The sequence below is a fragment of the Pelodiscus sinensis genome, chromosome 4, assembly GCF_052426305.1.
Source record: "Pelodiscus sinensis isolate ZL-2025 chromosome 4, ASM5242630v1, whole genome shotgun sequence".
NCBI classification, from domain to species: Eukaryota; Metazoa; Chordata; order Testudines; family Trionychidae; genus Pelodiscus; species Pelodiscus sinensis.
The window spans coordinates 114,149,685-114,167,222 of NC_143055.1; the positions used below are offsets into that span (position 1 = coordinate 114,149,685).

Consider the following 17,538-nt stretch of genomic DNA (forward strand, 5'->3'; position numbering starts at 1 on the left):
ACATCAAAGTGTACATGGCTTCATATCACTGGCCACCAATTAAAACTAAATAGTTTTTAGGATTATAGGTGCACTTCTTTAAAAACAGGAGCCATCACAAGCTTTTTGGAAAGTGGTTACACTGACATAAATGTTGGCCTAATGCTGTAGCAGGGACCAGGCCTTTTGCCCACTATTCTGGACTATCTTGATCTCTTCCGTTCGGAATATGGCTGCTATAGTCCAAACAGTATGTAGTGGCTTAACTTGATAGCATCCCCTTGTGGATCTTTTGCAGAATCCTGCAGGTCCCTCTGGGTAGGACATAAGTAAGATTGGAGGGGACCAACCCTACAGCATGTCTATGGTTCAGTCACGCAGTTCACTTGCTGCTGGGTGCTCCTCTGTCTCCTCAGCAGTCTCCCTTGGTCAGGAATCAAGTGCTTCTTCCCCAGTGGCTCTCCTGGCTCCTTGTGATACTTCCCTTGTGGAGGGATGCACCTAGTTCCTGCCTCTTCACCAGCCAGCCTGAAGTGAGCCAAGATCTCTCCTTTTTCTCTCCATCCTGACCTGGCATTGGCTGCTGGTATAGCAATACATGCTGAGCTGAGCCCTTAGGTTGTCTTTAACCCTTGTCATGCGGGTGTGAGGTTTCTCAGCTCCATCATTGGCCCATTAAAGTAAATTGCATCTTAATACAGCCACATGCTGCGAGGAATAAAGAATGCAGGCCATCTCTTCAAACGGGGCGGACTATATCCTGAAAAGAAATGATTCTGAAAAGAATTGTAGGAGTCATAGCAGACAAGCAACTGAACATGAGCACCACATTCAATGCTTGACAAAAATAGCTATTGTCATCCTTGGATATGCAAATGGGAGAAGAGAGTAAGGGTAGGGAGTCAATTGTACCCTGTGTATGGCACAGATGAGATTGCTACCAGAATACAGCATACAGTTCTAGTGTCTACATTTTAGGAAGGACGTCGAAACATCAGTGGGAGCGAAGGAAATGCACCACACGCATGGTTTGAGGACTCAAAACAAAAAACCCAAAACAACTTGCATTGAGTGACTTAAAGAGCACAATTGGTTTGTCTCATCAAAGAGGCGATTGAGAGATGACATGATTGCAGTGTATAAACAGCTTCTGCCATAGATTCACAAGATCTCTGCTATGCTTCTGCTTTTAAGAATTATCCCTGGTAGAGTTCCTTCGGTGTGCCAGACACCCCGGGAGGCCCACTCTTCCCAAAGGTAGGCCAAGCAGCCTTAGTGGCTCCAAAAGTGAACCCCAGGCTCCAGCACCTTTTTCACACCATGCACTCTTCCCAGAAGGTGTCTCTAAACTACAAGGGGTCTTTTTTAAAAAAAGTGGTCTTTTTTTCAAAAAAAACTTCACCTGCATCTAGACTGCTGCTGCATTCTTTTGAAAGTAAATTGAAAGAACGCAGCAGTTTGACTTCAGAAAACCTCGTTTTATGAGGAATAACGCCTTTTTTCTAAAGTGTTCTTTCGAAAAAACGTACTATGTAATGCATACTGTGCTTTTTCGAAAGAGAGCATCCAGACTGCCCAGGTGCTCTTTTTCCAAAAAGGGGCTTGCTTTTTCGACAGTACTGGTTGTAATCTAGACACTCTTTTTTAAAAGATGCTTTTTCTAAAGTATCTTTTGAGAAAGCTTCTTTCGAAAGAGGCTTGCAATCTGGACGTAGCAAGAGAGTCCAACTGATCTGGGACTTCTACGCTTTTCAGGGACCGATGCACCTCTGTAGCTATTTGTAATGACACCAGACAGCCTTTTCAAAACAGAAGGGTATTGATTGTCTTGGCTACCTGGAGCAGCGCCCACTATCCCAGTGTTGATTTCCCCCACTCCAAATTGATTCCCAACTGACCAGTAGCTGTCCGGGGCCATCATCAAATGGCGGAAAGGGATCTAGGGGTCATAGTGGACCACAAGTTGAATATGAGCCAACAGTGTGATGCTGTTGCAAAAAAAGCAAATATGATTCTAGGTTGTATCAACAGGTGTGTTGTAAGCAAAACTCGTGAAGTCATTCTGCCGCTCTAATCTGCACTAGTTAGGCCTCAGCTGGAGTACTGTGTCCAGTTCTGGGTGCCACATTTCAAGAAAGATGTGGAGAAATTGGAAAGGGGACAGAGAAGAGCGACAAGAATGATTAAAGGTTTAGAGAACATGACCTATGAAGCCAGGCTTCATGAACTGGGCTTGTTTAGTTTGGAAAAAAGAAGATTAAAGGGGGACATGATAGTGGTTTTCAAATATCTAAAAGGGTGTCACAAGGAGGAAGGAGAAAATTTGTTCCTCTTGGTTTCTGAGGACAGGACAAGGAGTAATGGGCTTAAAGTGCAGCAGGGGAGGTTTAGATTGGACATTAGGAAAAAATTCCTAACTGTCAGGGTGGTCAAATATTGGAATAAATTGCCAAGGGAGGTGGTGGAATCTCCCTCTCTGGAGATATTTAAGAACAGGTTAGATAGACATCTGTCAGGGATGGTGTAGACGGAGCTTGATCCTGCCTTGAGGGCGGGGGGCTGGACTCGATGACCTCTCGAGGTCCCTTCCAGTCCTATTATTCTATGATTCTATGATTCTATGATCAGTGGATGCCTTTCTGGAAGATATATCTTAGCCAAAACCAAAGTTATGTTTTAAACACAATTTTAACTAAATACAGACGTAACTGTTAAATATAATATCCTGTGATACGGGAGGTCATACTAGAATGATTTCATATGGTCTCTTCTGGTCTAGTCTGATAGGTTAAAGAAAGTCTTAGTGCTGATATCTTCTCTGTGTGTGAGTGAGTATAGCTAATGATTAAACAACCTTTTAATCTTTTCTTTGATAAACTAAATAGATTGAGCTACTTTAGCTTTTTACTGTGAGCCATATTTTCCAGACATCAAATTATTCTTGAAGCTCTCTGAACAATCTCCAATTTTTCAATATATTTTTTTTTAAATGTGTCCACCAAAAAGGTATATAATAGTCCAATAACTGACTCTCTAAGGTTTTTTCGCTCCCTTGTTCCTGCTCAATATTTTCCTCAATATAGCCAGGTATTGGGTTTAGCCCTTTTTGTCACAGTATCACGTTGCAAGCTCATGTTTAGCTGCATATCTACAATGATCCCAAGTACTTTTCAGATTGATTTTACTCAACTCCCTGCCCCAAGTGGCCACCACCATGTGGGAATAGCAATCTGTGAGGGATGGCCCAAAGGCGAAAATTTTCTACTGTGCATTTGGAACAGATGACAAAATGTGTTTGTAGAACAGATAAAGAAGCTGCTGCAGGTGTTGAGAACTGTGCTGCCAGCTACCATTCTGAAAGCTGAATTATTCATGGTCATAGGAGCTGTTTTTGCAATCTTGATCCCTCTGTTCAGAAAGAACAGAAATTTTGTACATATTGTGAAAGGATAGTGTAACTTTATGCGTGCCCGTTTTTTGCTGAGGGATCCATCCCAAACACTTCTTTAACTGCACTGATGCTGGGAAAATATAACATGTTTTAGATAATTTAAAATTACAGGTGCCTATAGCATTAGTCCAGATTTAGAAGCCAAATAAAATATTATAATATGAATTTGACACTGAAATTGGTAACATGCTTATTTATTTTAAAACTTGGTTAATTTCCAGTCAGTGACAACCTATTAATTGATAAACTGTTAGAGATAATTATTACATAGATTATGGTAATCATTATTCAGTTTTACAGCCATGTTGGCTATGAAGCATTAACAAATACTGCAGATGGTGTTAATGGAGACAGTAATATGTTAAACTTTTGTGACAGGATCCCTGGGATGTAGCCTAGGATTGTGGGACTGCTGGCCTTTCTTATCCTTCCAGCCTGGGCTGTCTCTCATAATGGTTCGTAAGTAACAACCAGCAAATCCCTTCAGGCCCTGTTATCGCTCAGCACAATTGTGTGTGGAGCTAGATTGTGTAAATGTTCCAAGAGGCACTCGTGAAACACACCGAGAAAGGCACCACCCAAATCCCTCCAGCTCCCAGCTTTATACCTCAAGAATATACCATCTCTCTCTCTCTAAACAAATTTCCTGCGGGACAACAGAATGACATCATGATGTCACTCCATGTCCCTCTTCCGTAAGGCCTCTTCCCACTCTCTCCCCTCCTTCCTCTCCTCCAGAAAGTGGGGGAGAGCCAGGGCTGCCATGGCCTCAGCTGGGCCCTCTCTGGCTGCCGGGGGGAGAGCTAGGGCTGCTGCAGCCTTGGCCCAGCCCTTCCTGATGGCTGGGGGGTGAGCCAGGGCTGCTGTGGCCTAAGTGCAGGGGGACTGGGGGGGCATGGCTGGCACAATCTCAGCTGGGGGGAGGAGAAAGCCGGGGCTGGTGCAGCCTCAGCAATGAGAAACACAGTGCTCACTTCTAATTCTGGAAAGTCTCAAGATAGTAGACATTTAATTTGACATGTTTCAATATAGAAATCTCTTGTAGGCTATTTTAGAAGATTTTATGGCTCTCTCTGAGACCTATTGGATTTATGGGAACAAAGGGACTTAACTTTATCAATAGAGGGATACAATAAATAGTCCCAATATATTATTAATAAGGTCTCTAAAACATTCCTAAAATAGAATACATGGCAGTGGGACATGGTATAAAGGTTGAATTGGCACCATTGCTCAGGTCCTTCAGGGCAGGGGCTTGGGATGTGGGGGGCTCAGGGCAAGAAGCTAGTGGTGAAGGGGGTGCAGGAGTCAGGTTTAGAAGGTGAGAGGAGGCTCAGGTTAGGGAGTGTGAAGTGCAGGAGTCAGAGCAGGGAGTGAGGAGAGGCTCAGAGGTGGAAGTGGGAGTGCAGGAGTCAGGGTAGTGGGTTCCTGGTCTTTTTAATATCTCCTCATATGGAAATTGTTCCATACCACTTATCGTTTTTGTTGCCCTTCTTCCTACTTTTTTCCAATTCTAATATCTTTTTTATGATGGAGTGACCAGAATGGCATGTGGTTCCAACTTTTGGCTGTTGGTTAATAGCCATTGATAGACCTATCCTCCACGAATGTATCTCTTTCAGTTTTGAACCCAATTATGTTTTTAGTCTTAACATCTCCTGGCAATGAATTCTACTGGTTGATTGTGCATTGTATGAAGAAGTATTTCCTTATGTCCCTTTTAATTTATGTTCTTAATTGAGTAACCCCTGTTGTGTAATGTGTAAGCCTTCCTTATTCAAATTCTCCACATCATCAATGTTTTAATAACATTATGTTATATCATCATTTAGTTGTCTCTTTTTCTAAGCAGAATAGTCCTGGTCTCTGTCATTTCTCCTCACATGGAAGCTGTTCCATACCACTAATAATTTGTTTTGTCTTTCTTTCTACCTTTTAAAATTCTAATATATCTTTTTTGAGATGGGGTGACCAGAATGGCATGCAGCAGTAAAGGTATGGGTATACGATGGTGTGGTATAGATAGTGGCCTTATTCTATTTATATTCCAAATGGTTCTTAACCGTTCTGATTTGGGGAGGATGGAATTACGTGTGCACATTTTTGTTTTTTTTATTTTTGACTGTGACAATAAATGGTTTCAGAGAATTATCTACAATGATACCAAGATCTCTTTCCTGAATGGTAACAGCTAAGGTAGACCCAATCATTTTGTACATCTGGGTAATGTTTTTCAATGTGCATTACTTTGCATTTATCAATACATTTCATCTGACATTCTTTCCCACTTCACCACCCAGTTCTGGAGATCTTACAAACTTTTGCAATCAGCCTTGGACTTACTATCTTGAGTAATTTAATATCCTCTACAGACTTTGCTACCTCACTATTTACCCTTTTTTTTTCAGATCATTTATGAATACTGTATGTTGAACAGTATGGGTCTCAGTACAGATCATTGGGGGTATGTCTAGACTACATGGCTCTGTCGATAGAGCCATGTAAACTAGTTTACCCGACATAGTCAATGAAGCGGGGATTTAAATAATCCCACTTCATTAAAATAAAAATGGCCACCGTGCTGTGCCGACAATCATTTGATCCGGCACAGCGGGAGTCTAGATGCGGATTGGTCGACAAGGGAAGCCTTTGTCGACCGCTCCCTTATGCCTCATGAAATGAGGTTTACAGGAGCGGTTAACAAATGCTTCCCTTGTCCACCGATCCGGATCTAGACTCCCGCGCTGTGCTGGATCAGCTGATTGTCAGCACAGCGTGGCAGCCATTTTTATTGTAATGAAGCGGGGATTATTTAAATCCCCGCTTCATTGACTATGTTGGGTAAACTAGTTTACATGGCTCTGTTGACAGAGCCATGTAGTGTAGACATACCCTGGGAGATGCTGTTTACCTCTTCACTGTGAAAATGGGCGATGTATTCCTATCTTCTGTTTAATATCTTTTCACCAGTTACTGGTCCATGTGTGGATAATCTCTCATATCCCCCAACTGCTTAGTTTTCAGGAGAGCCTTTGGTGAGGAACCTTGAAAAATCCAGGTATATTACATCCATAAATCGGAATTTCTCAAACTGTGGGTCAGGACCCCAAAGTGGGTCATGACTTCTGCACTAGTTTACCCTTGTCTATGTTGGTTAACCCCCTCAAAGAATTATAATAAATTGGTGTGGCAGGATTTCTCTTTACAAAAGCCATGTTGACTCTTCCTCAACAAAGTCTGTTTACAGTCTGGTAATTCTGTTAGTTTTTAAATCAAGTTGTCTGGTACTCACGTTAGGCTTACTGGTCTGTAATTGCCAGGATTGCCTCTGGAGACTTAAAAAAAAAATATCAGTGTCAAACATGAGTTATCCGCCAGTCACCAAGTGCAGAGGCAGAATTAAGTGATAGGTTACTTACTAAATTAGGAGTTCTGCAATTTCATATTTGAGTTCCTTCAGAACTCTTAGATGAGTTATTACTGTTTAATTTATCTATTTGTTTCAAAACATCATCTACTGACACCTTAATTTGGATAGTTTCTCAGATTCATCACCTAAAAAGAATGATTCAGGCATGGGAATCTCCCTTACATCCACTGCAACAAAGACGAATGGAAAGAATTAATTTAGCATCTCTGCAATAACCTTGTTTTCCTTTAGTGTTCCTTTAGCAACTCTGTTGACTGACTTGGCAAGTTTCTTGCCTCTGTTGCACTTAGTTTGAGTCTTTAATATGGTGTTTTAAAAAAGTTTCCATGCCACTTGTAGGCATTTTATCCTTGTGACCATTATTTTTAATTTCCATTTAATTAGCCTCCTTGTTTTTGTGTGGTATCCTTTTTAGAAGTTAAATGCTACTGGGCGGGTTTCGTCATTCCCTCCACAAGGATGTTAAATTTAATTACATTATGGTTGGTATTACTGAACAATTCAGCTATATTCACCTCTTAGACCAGATCCTGTGCTACACTGAGGATTGAATTAAAAATTTCCTCTCCTGTTGAGGGTTCGAGGACTAGCCGCTTCAAGAAGCAATCATTAATGATGTCTAGAAATGTTATATTTACATCCCATCCTCAGGTGACATGTTCTGGGTCAATATGGGAATACCGGTAGTTGAAATCCCCCATTATTGTTGTGTTTTCTGTTTCAGAGTCTTGAGCATTTCACAATTACTGCCACCATCCTGGTCAAGCGGTCAGTAATATGTTCCTACTACCTTACTATTGAAGCACTGAATTTCTATACACAGAGATGCTATGATACTGGTTTTTTCATTTAAGATATATTGCATATTTAACATGTATTGTTTCTATAGTGTGCTACTCCCCCACTAATGTGATCTATTTTATCATTCCTGTACATTTCCTTACTGTGTCTGGTTGATTATCATCTTTCCACTGAGTTTGTGATGCCTCTTAAAAGAGAATATTGATATAGTACTAGGCACTCTGTTTCACCTTCTTAGTATTTATATTTCTTGCATCTGTGTACAAGAAGTTGTAAAATTTATCACTATTTCTCTGCCTTTGTGATGTAAATGAAAGTAACTTTTTCTTTGAGCTTAATGTTAAGTTAATTTTTCTTTTGACTGTTTCTCTTCAATTCCTACTTGTAATTTAGTGACTTTTATCCTCCCCTTTTTTACTAGGATATATAGAGTATGGGGTACAGATCACAGCTGGAGGATTCTCTGCATCTTGGGGTTTTCAAACTATTTGAAGGCTTCAGTATCTCAGATATAGGTGAGAGGATTATTCTAGGAAGGGGTGGGTGAGACTCTGTGGCCTGCATTGTGCAGGGGGTCAGACTAGATAATCATAATGGTCCCTTCTGACCTTCAAGTCTATGAGTATACCTTCCTAATGAATCCGGATGTCTTCTACCCCACCGTATACTTCTCTGTAGCTGTTGACTTTCCTTCAGTTCTTACTTTTAAAAGTGCTCTGCAACCTTTTTAATTTTATATGCAAGCAAACTCGTTCTGTTTTAGTTTAGGTAGAGCCTATCTTTCTTATCTAGGCTTCTCCTTTCCCAAAAAGTTTTCCCATTCCACATAAACCTAACTCTGGCCTCTAAGCTTTGTCATTTCATCCACCCATTGCGATCGTGCTGTTCTGCCTGTCTAACTGGATATTCACGTAGAACTGGAAACAACTCCAAGACTACTACTACTACTGGACTTCAATCTTTGCAACCTTACTTTGGTGTGCAAGCTTTCTCTCCTACTTTTCCCTATGTCATTGGGACCTACGCACACCACAACTACATGGCACCTTTTCAGCACCAATCCAATTATCTCTGGTTCTCTATCGTTACCTTTTTCCAAGTAGGATTAAGTTTGAATTTTGAACGGTCATGATCACGCACATTTTAGGGCGTGAGCAGCTTCTCCCAAAAGGCTCAAAACAAACCACAGAAGTAAACTAAAAAAAAATCCCCCACAATTTATCAGTTTTACAATTTGTTTTTAAGCCAAGCTCCTGCTTGGGGTAGGGGCTGGTGTACGTGTGTGGACGGCGTGGGGTTGGCGGGGCTGCCCTAGCCAAGAGGCGAGGGTTTATTATCGCTTGTTTCCGCGCCCCTCCAAAGCTATGTCATGTCACCGCCTGCTGCTCGGCCTCAGCACGATTATGTAACGCAGGGGCCACGGCCGTGCCCAGCCCCTCCTCGCTTGGGGCATCCCTGCCGGAGCCCGAGCGGCACAGGCGGCTGGAGGAGACACCCAGAGACGAGCCAAGAGGCGCGGGGGCCCGATCCACTCCGCAGGGGCGCTGAGCCTCAGTGCAGGATCAGCTCCCCCCCGGAGGTGCACTCCCCGCTGCTCCCACGCAGGCGGCCAGGAGCCAGCGCCCCCCCCGCACCTCTCGGGGCCGCCGCGGGTCCCTCGCCCGCCTCCCCCCGCCCGCCGCACGGTGCGCGCAGCTCCTCCCCCTGCCGCGCTCCGGAGGCGGCCGGCGGACGCGGTGGGGCGGGCTCGCCAGGCCGGCGGCAGCAGGAAGGCGCAGCGTGGCCGCGGGGCTTGAGCGCCTCGCTGCTCCCGCAGGGACGCTCCGGGGCGGGGGGCAGCATCCGCCGGGGCGGCGCGTCTCTTCCCTCAGCCGCAGCCGGCGGGGCTGCGAGGAGCCGGGGCCTCCTCGATGCGGGGGAGGAGGCGGGAGCTGCTGCTGGCCGGCCACCCCCGGCGCTCGGCGCCCGCCGCCTGCCCCTCGGAGCCCCGCCGCCGCTAAGCCCGCGCCTGCTGCAGCCGCTCGCCTCCCTTGCGCGCTGCCGCCGGAGCTCGTCCCCTCGGGCTGCCGGGAAAGCGCCTTCATGAGCCCGGAGGATGTCCGGGAAGCACTACAAAGGGCCCGAAGTCAGCTGCTGCATCAAGTATTTCATCTTCGGCTTCAATGTCATTTTCTGGGTGAGTGCCGCGGAGAACCCGCGCGGGAGAGGGGCGCGGAGCCTGGCGGGGGTAGGTCTGCGCTCATCTCCTCCCCGGTAAGCCAACTCCAGCCCTCCCCCCCGCCCCGCGCTGGATTCCGCCTGCAACAATGATTTCTCCCGCTTCCCTCCTCCTCCCCTCTTAATTGCTTTTGTTGTAGGTGTGGAGAGTGGCCCTCCCCTTTTGTCAGGGGAGAGGTAGAGCCACCCAGGCCTGGAGAAGGAGTTGGGCTGCATGGGCTGTTGTAGGGTCCCCAAAGACCAGCCTAGATCCAGTTCTAGAGGGAATGCAGCTGGGAGGGGTGATTATTACATGGTGCCTCCTCTGCCTATGCAGTGGCTATGCTGTGATCGAATAGCGCTGTTTATTACTAATAATGCAAAGGCGGAAACTGTATTACCCCAATTCCCCTAAAGCACAGGCTCTTACCGTGGTTTGGTGGAGCATTTGCTTGACAGCGGCTGTGTGGCTGGTCTTGTTTTGGTTGCACTGTACTCTGTGAGCACCAGCTGTAGCATTGTGTATGGAGGAGTCCGAGCTGAACGTTGCAGTGTAACATGCATAAAATAATATTTCTAGCATGTTTTTCACATGCCTGGTTGAATGAGATGAGCATTTTACAGAGCATAATCCAAAATTAGGCTCAGTACAGCATATGGGTTTATATGTTATTGGAAGCTATACAATATGTTCTCATCTATGCCTGTGTGTGTACATAGTCCATTATAGCAGGAAGAGGGGTCTTGTATTAATAAAGCACACCTCCCTATAATTTATACCAGGTAGCAATGATGAAGATAGATTTATTTAACAGAGGAGCCTGGGGTGTGCTCTGGGGAGACTATGAAAGCTTGTGTGAACACAGATTCAGAATGCAGGTCTTGGGAATTTAAAAGGTTGGTAACAAAAAATCTGATCTCCATTATTACAGATGGGGAAAACTGTTACTGTTACTGGTCCCTCCTCTTCTCACTACTGGTACAGAGCTTCTGATTACCTTCAGCACTCATGGAAAAAATAGATAAGGACCAGGTGATAAGTATTTAGTGATGATGTGATGTCTCTTTTCCTTCAAAGTAAAGATGGTGGTCCTAGAAAAGATCTCCGGAAACTCATAGTTTTTTGAAGTGGTTATTTCGAACAAAAATGAAGTCTACGTTTATTTTTTGTTTATCATCTTAACATAGTTTTCACATTTTATATTAATGTGTATTTATCTCTTTCTTCCCTCCTGTCATACATGGTACTTTCATGTGGTGTCTTGCAACAGCATGTCACTTATTTTGTTTGCTCCAGTTTTAAGGGGTGTGTGTGTTTAATTCCTCTGTGAATGTCATGCAATGATCATAGATGTTTTCCAGAAAGAAATGGAAGGGTTTATGTTTGCAGAATACTTGTGCACTGTTTCTGCAGATCTCAGGATAAAGGGGAGAAGAGAAAATTTTTTGATACCCTAACACATTACGTATAGAAGATAAGTGGTGTTCATGTTGGCCAACCAGTTGTTAATGAGTGTTATACTATGCTCTTCCCTGTTTAACTATGCTCCCCTTATTCTAAGTACATGGACACTGGCAGTTGGATCAGTGTCATTTTCTTATGTAGTGAGTTACTTGTATTTTATGAAAGTTTATACCCTAATAAATATGTTTATCTTTAATGTGCCACTGATCTCTTTGTTTTAATTCAGTTGATGGATCCCAGATTTCAGAAGGAAGGTTGTTGGATGGTTCCAAGCAGTGAAGAGGCTGCTGGACTGGGAATCAGGAGTTTATTCCCAACTCTGCTGTTGGCTTGTTGAGTGGCCTCAATATTTAAATTTTCTTACAAAGTACAATTAATGATACTTGCCTTCCTTTACAAAACTCTTTGAGATGTAATACACTTTTCATCTATAGCCGAGTTGTGTATTTTTGTCTTGATTAGTTACTTCCTCCAAACAATACCGTCTTTCTGTGAAGAGAGGCTACATGTACCCTAGTTCCAGTAATAGTCAGCCATCTTCCAGAGGATGTTTAATGTAGTTTTCTTGACTGGATTGCAAACTGCTCAGTATTCAGTCACTCATCTGAGCCAGAGCTCATGTAAAAGAAAAAAATAAGTTTAGTTGGTTATGCAAGGAGAGCAGTAATTGAAGATTATGGCATCTTTAGTTGTTTTAAGAAAGCTCAGAGCATTTGCTGAGAACGTTATTGTTTGAAACATTGTCTCCTTCAAATATCTTGCATAAGTCCTTCAAAAGAATGTTGTACCTTTCCAGAAACCCCTATCAAAGACCCAAAGTGTACTGTGTGTATCAATATTGAAAAAAACACAGAAAACTGAAATTTTCCATTTCTGCATCATAAAATAGCAAAGTAAAAATTGAGTGAACTGAAATAGAAGGAAGCAGCACCATTTCTAACAATGAAAAGTGATAGAGCCTTCGACAGAGAAGTGTTGTATAGGCATTTAAATTACAGTAATCGAAAGATACATACCATCTGCACTTTATAGTGTAGAACAAAATGTACATAATTCACACCTCTAATGTTTGGAATGAAGGCTAATAATCTAATTCCTCTTTTCAGTTTTGTATTTTACATGAAATAAAAAAACCCAAACAAGCCAGAACCCAACAGCTACAACAGATTTGTATTCAGTTAGTGGAAGTTGTGTTTTGAAAGGCATAATTGTGCCTCTCAGAAGACACTGCTTAATCTTTTATTATCTCAGATAACATGTCCCAAATTCTACACTCTGTTAATACATCCAACTACATATACTTTAGTGGACCTGTGTAGGAATGGGGTGGGAGGGTGGGAACAGAACAGAAAGTTGCTTTGTGTTTACATGCAGAATAAACCACAACTTTAGATACATTTGTCATTTTAGGTTAACATTTTTTGACAATCCAGAGTTAGACATTAAATGTAATATGTTCAAGGTGACCAGCAAAGGATTTTATAAAATTCATGGTTGTTTCCTGTCCCCTCTTTTTTAGGCATCAGGGAAGAGAAAGGAGAGTGCTTTATACATCATAAAGATAGGTTGCTTTTTTCCCTTACTTCTGAGGTAAGATGTGAGCATTGGGAATGCCCCAGTAATCCTTCTGCAAAAAAAGACTTTGAAGTCTTGGAGAACGTATTATGTGAGCTTGCAATAGAAGAGACAGGGATGTTTAAAACTAACAAATGTGCTTTCTCCAATTTGTTATATGAACACGGAAATAAAATATTAACCAAATTAAAACTTAAATAGGGGAAAGGGATAGTTGGTCTGTTGCTCAGCTTTCCCTTTCCAGACTCTTGTTCGCTAGAATACTGCCCCAGGTTCTAACTTGACCAGTTTAGTGCGTGTGTTAGTTAAGATATGTGCTGCCTTTTCTGCACTACACTTTTAGAGTGAATGTTACTTTCTAAATACTTTCAAAACCTACTCTAGGTAAAACCAGTGTCTTCCAGCCTAGGAGGGACCTGAATTCTAAACATAAAAATCAAAAGGGAAGAAAAATAGTTCTTATTTTTTTTAATGATCAAAAAATCTTTCAGGCCTTCTTTATATATCAGAATGAAGCCAAAAAGGCACAAGGCTGGCTTTCCCCTCTGCAAGTAAGTCTTTTTGTTGCATTGAACGGAAACTGCATGTGTGTGTGTCAGGGCAGAATTTGGACCATACTCCAGGTTTTGGGCTCTAAACTAGCAGAGAAGAGTTACAGAAAACGTTAGCACCATGGTGTCCAACATACTAGCCACATGTGGCTATTTGACTGGTTGAGTATGGTTAGTTGGGTATAGTGGCTGCTGCTTCAGATCTGATTGGACACCATGGCTTTAGCACATCAAACAGAAGCCTGTTTTTTTCTTATGATTCACTGTAAATTGCAAGATGTAGTGGGATGATGATACATCAGCGTATTACAAGTCATAATTTGTGTTTTAATTTGCTAGGCATCTGTTAGTTTTGATAGTAACCATATGGGAGTCTAAATTGTCTTCTGAATTATAGGAAGTTTAGTAAAAAGAAAGCTAAATATGGCGATGTAAGTGTCCTCCAAGAAAAGAGTTGAAAGATGCGTTGGCCTGTGAGAGTCAAGTAATTGACTACTTGATTAAATTCTGTAGATCATTGATAGTGTATTCTCAAGGTGACCTAGAATTATTTTCCCCATGATACTGTTTTCAGAAATTGGAACATGAAATTTGGAAACAATTTTTTTTTTCTCCTCCATAAAACAAAAATTTTAATGAGAGTTTGTGTTAGATTCTGTAATGTTTTATCCATACAAAGTACATTAGGAAGATAACCATTCAGCTAAGGATGAATGCATTTCAGGATGAAAATAGATGGTCGGGACACTTCTCCCTTTCCGTCCCCCCATGTTCACTCAACCATTTACTTCTGTTGTTAATTTAGTCATTTTGCTATGTTGGAGAATATTTCACAATGAATAGCAGAAATAGAAAAACGCTTGTCTTGGAAAATAACAGCTTTGTAACTTTGAAAGTTGGTGATTGTATATTTATGCACCAGAGAAACTGTTGTGAACTTCCTGCCTCCCTCCCTCAAAAAAATCCAATCTACTTTTGTAGTAACACAAAATTTTAACTAGAAAATGTCCAAATTCTAGAACAGCTCGTTTAGACAAAGGCGCACAACTCAAATAGAGCAAAAAAGAGCATATTGGTGTATATAGGCATACATATATGCACACTTGGACAGATAGAGAAAGCAAATACATCGCAGGTAGTGGAAGGAAACAAAATATATTTCAAGTGGAAATCAAGGAAAGCAATTAAAAATAAATTCTCTACCCATGAAGTCTAATTAACAAATTACTGTTACCTCATAGAAACTTTCTGTTTTGGGAACAGAAGAATGTAAGATGAATGTGCAGGAACTTTACTTGAAGGGCTAAGATTCTTTTTCTCAATATGCTTTAAACCTAAAATCAAATATTTGTTCTTTGCAAATGGAAGACTCTGTGGATCTATGGCCTTAAATAATACTAGTACTGAAATATAACCAGCAATCTTGGATTATTCTTAAGACATTAGTAGTAAATGTTTGATAGGTGATAGGAAATGTGAGCTTGAAGTTGGTGAAAAATACACAATAAAATTCTTTAGATTTTTTTTTTTAAATTCAACTGCATTATGCACTGACCCTGCAAATAAATTACTGCTCTAGACTTTCATGTTTTTTCTTGCAGAATCCCATTGCCTTAAATAGGATTCTCTTTGGATGTAAAGATTTGCATTGGTGCATTTGTTTGCAGGATCGTGGCTTTAAAGGAATTGAGGGGGATGAGGGAGAAAAATGGGGTGAGGATAAGCTGTGTCTTGCTGAAAATGTCTTATAAATTATGTTTGGCACCAAGATTACAACTTTTTGTAAACCTGGAAGGAGCAGCTGGTGTGTAATAAGTATTAAATCTAGCCATTTTAATACTCTGTATTCCGTTAACTAGTTCCAATAAAACAAAAAGATTTGCCTCAAGCTTTTAAGTGTAATATTTTGTTTCCTACTAAAGCTGAAAAAAGATGACCATTTGGCCCCCCAAAAACCCCTTTTCAAATCCAATTTTCCAGGTAAAAGATTCTAGACTTAGAATAAGAATATATTGCAGCTGGGTAGAATCATCTTGTATACTCTGCCCAAAATATGCAATGTGCTTCTTCTATAAATGGGTGCTTGCTTGTCAATAGAACTGTAATGGGTTTTGTTATGGTGTCAGGCAGGAGCAAGGAGCTGAAAGGCATATGTGGTAACAGAGCTTTATTAGCAATGATCCAGAAATGACCCTCAGTATTAACTGTTGAAATGCCTGCCAGTACAGCAGTACATTTTAAAAATCTTATAATCTTTTTCAGTAGGTCCGTGTTTTTGTATCTTGAATCATGGCTAAATCCTGTTGTACCACTTTTCTTCCTTCCTATCATATTCTGGTTTAATAAAGAAAAGTTTTTTGTCCACCTAGCTTAATTCCCCCTCTTTAACTGAGTAATGTTATATTTTCTTATGAATTAGCTGCACTGCATTTGGTTCCATTACTGTTCTTCACCATAGACAGCACAAAGCTTGTTCTTCATTGGTTTGGGACATAATCATTTCTCTTCCATTGGTCTATAGAGGTCTATTCTACAGGTTTGAAAATCTCCATTTTCAGTATCAGATTTTCTGATGTCTCTGCCCTCAACCTACAAAATGCTCTGCCTGTTGAGACTGGTATGCTGTATGGAGTCCCAGTGACATCACTGGGACTTTGCATGGGTTTAAGACGGAGTTAGGAAGGATCTCATTGCTGCATCAGTGTCCTGTTAAGTTAATTGGTCTATAAAATATAGAGTTGCTCGGTAATACCATCTGTTTTCTTGGTTTACATTAAAAATGTCCTTAAAACGTGATAAAACCTGGGACTAACAGGACTCTTTGGCTCTGATTCAGCATGTCCTCAAATAACTCACTTATATTTTGATTTTCAAAGTTGCTGAACATTTCCAGTCTGTGTCACTGGGGTATAAAAATTAAAGAGATGAGTGACAACTAGATAACTTGTTCCATTGTTTAAAGGACATCAGTTTTCACATTATAGGTTCTTCGGATAATATTTCAACTTTCCAGTCACTTTTCTCTGGATAGCATTTAGAACATGTATTTCAATACACACGGAGAGGGTATCTTATTAATGCATTGTCAATTTCACACTACTGGGAAGAATCAATATGCCTCTTCCAGGCATTTGAAAATCCCCTTGCTCCTACTGAAGGCTCCTGAACATTACGTAATATTGAAAACCACTTCAAGCAAAGTTCCTGATATATGTGGTGTCTTTCTGGGCCAAGAAATATAATGGAGACTTTTTTGAGCATTTGTTCCACCTGGTTTGTGCTCTGTGATTCTGCACTTACTGTATTTATGTTGAATCTTAGGCATTTATTTAGGGAAAAGCTCTTTTCTTGTTTTTTGTTACATTCTCTTGCTCAATAAACAATAATCTAACAAGCAGCTGGCGAAGAGCCCCTTTCAAGGAGTGTCCTCTTGAGCAGAAAGATTGGGCTGAGGTGGATTAGCACTGCAATTAGAATGGGTCTGTCCCCATACTTTGATCTCTCTGAATGTGGTGCTAATGAACTTAAATCCCAGTCCATCTTCATCAAGCCCAAATAAAAAGACTTAGAAAGAAGAAAAAAAAGTACATAAGGTTTCAAACTAGAACAAATTCTTCTCTCCAGCCTTCTAATAGGGCTTACTACTCTCCTAGGGAGTTGGGTGTTCTGTTTGTGTTACAACTTCCCCTCTGTTTGGCAGAAGGGGCAGTGAGTGCATGTGGCATGGATGCACTGATTGGCACTGCCAGTTCTAAGTTATGAGCATAGTATAAATGCTTAGATAAAATTAAAGTCTCCTTGTGCAGTCTTTCAACATCCTGAATACGTCATATGCTCACACAATGGAAATGCAATGATTCAACTGCATTTGGTCCTTTGTGCCTGCAGAGAAGGTAGGGACCAAGATTTGGATGTTAGTAAAAATATCGTGGAGTAACGTAGCCCATTTAATTTGGGTCAGATCTCCACCCCCCAGCATAGAGATCAAAGAAACAGTCTTTGTGCAGGGGTTCTTGGCATGGGCCAGCAGGGAGGGACTCCTCCAAGTGCTGGAGTAATAGCAAAGACAGCCATAAGGAAGAAGATATCT

At 41.5% G+C, this 17,538-nt stretch overlaps 1 protein-coding gene across 4 annotated transcripts in view; it reads left to right on the top strand.

The window, feature by feature from the left end:
- The first annotated feature begins 9,384 nt into the window (after positions 1 to 9,384).
- TSPAN5 (tetraspanin 5) overlaps positions 9,385 to 17,538 on the top strand; it is a 127,798-nt gene continuing 119,644 nt past the window's right edge. For 2 of the 4 annotated variants that reach the window (XM_075929643.2, XM_006130136.4), the window contains exon 1: positions 9,387 to 9,837. Coding sequence is in view for 3 of the 4 variants with exons in the window: in XM_006130136.4 (XP_006130198.1) it covers positions 9,757 to 9,837 (81 nt within the window). In the remaining variant the exon portion in view is untranslated. Of the gene's footprint in view, positions 9,838 to 10,789; positions 10,891 to 12,841; positions 12,913 to 17,538 lie in introns of all 4 variants that reach the window. The other 2 variants (XM_089778066.1, XM_025188235.3) reach the window with 2 other exon arrangements.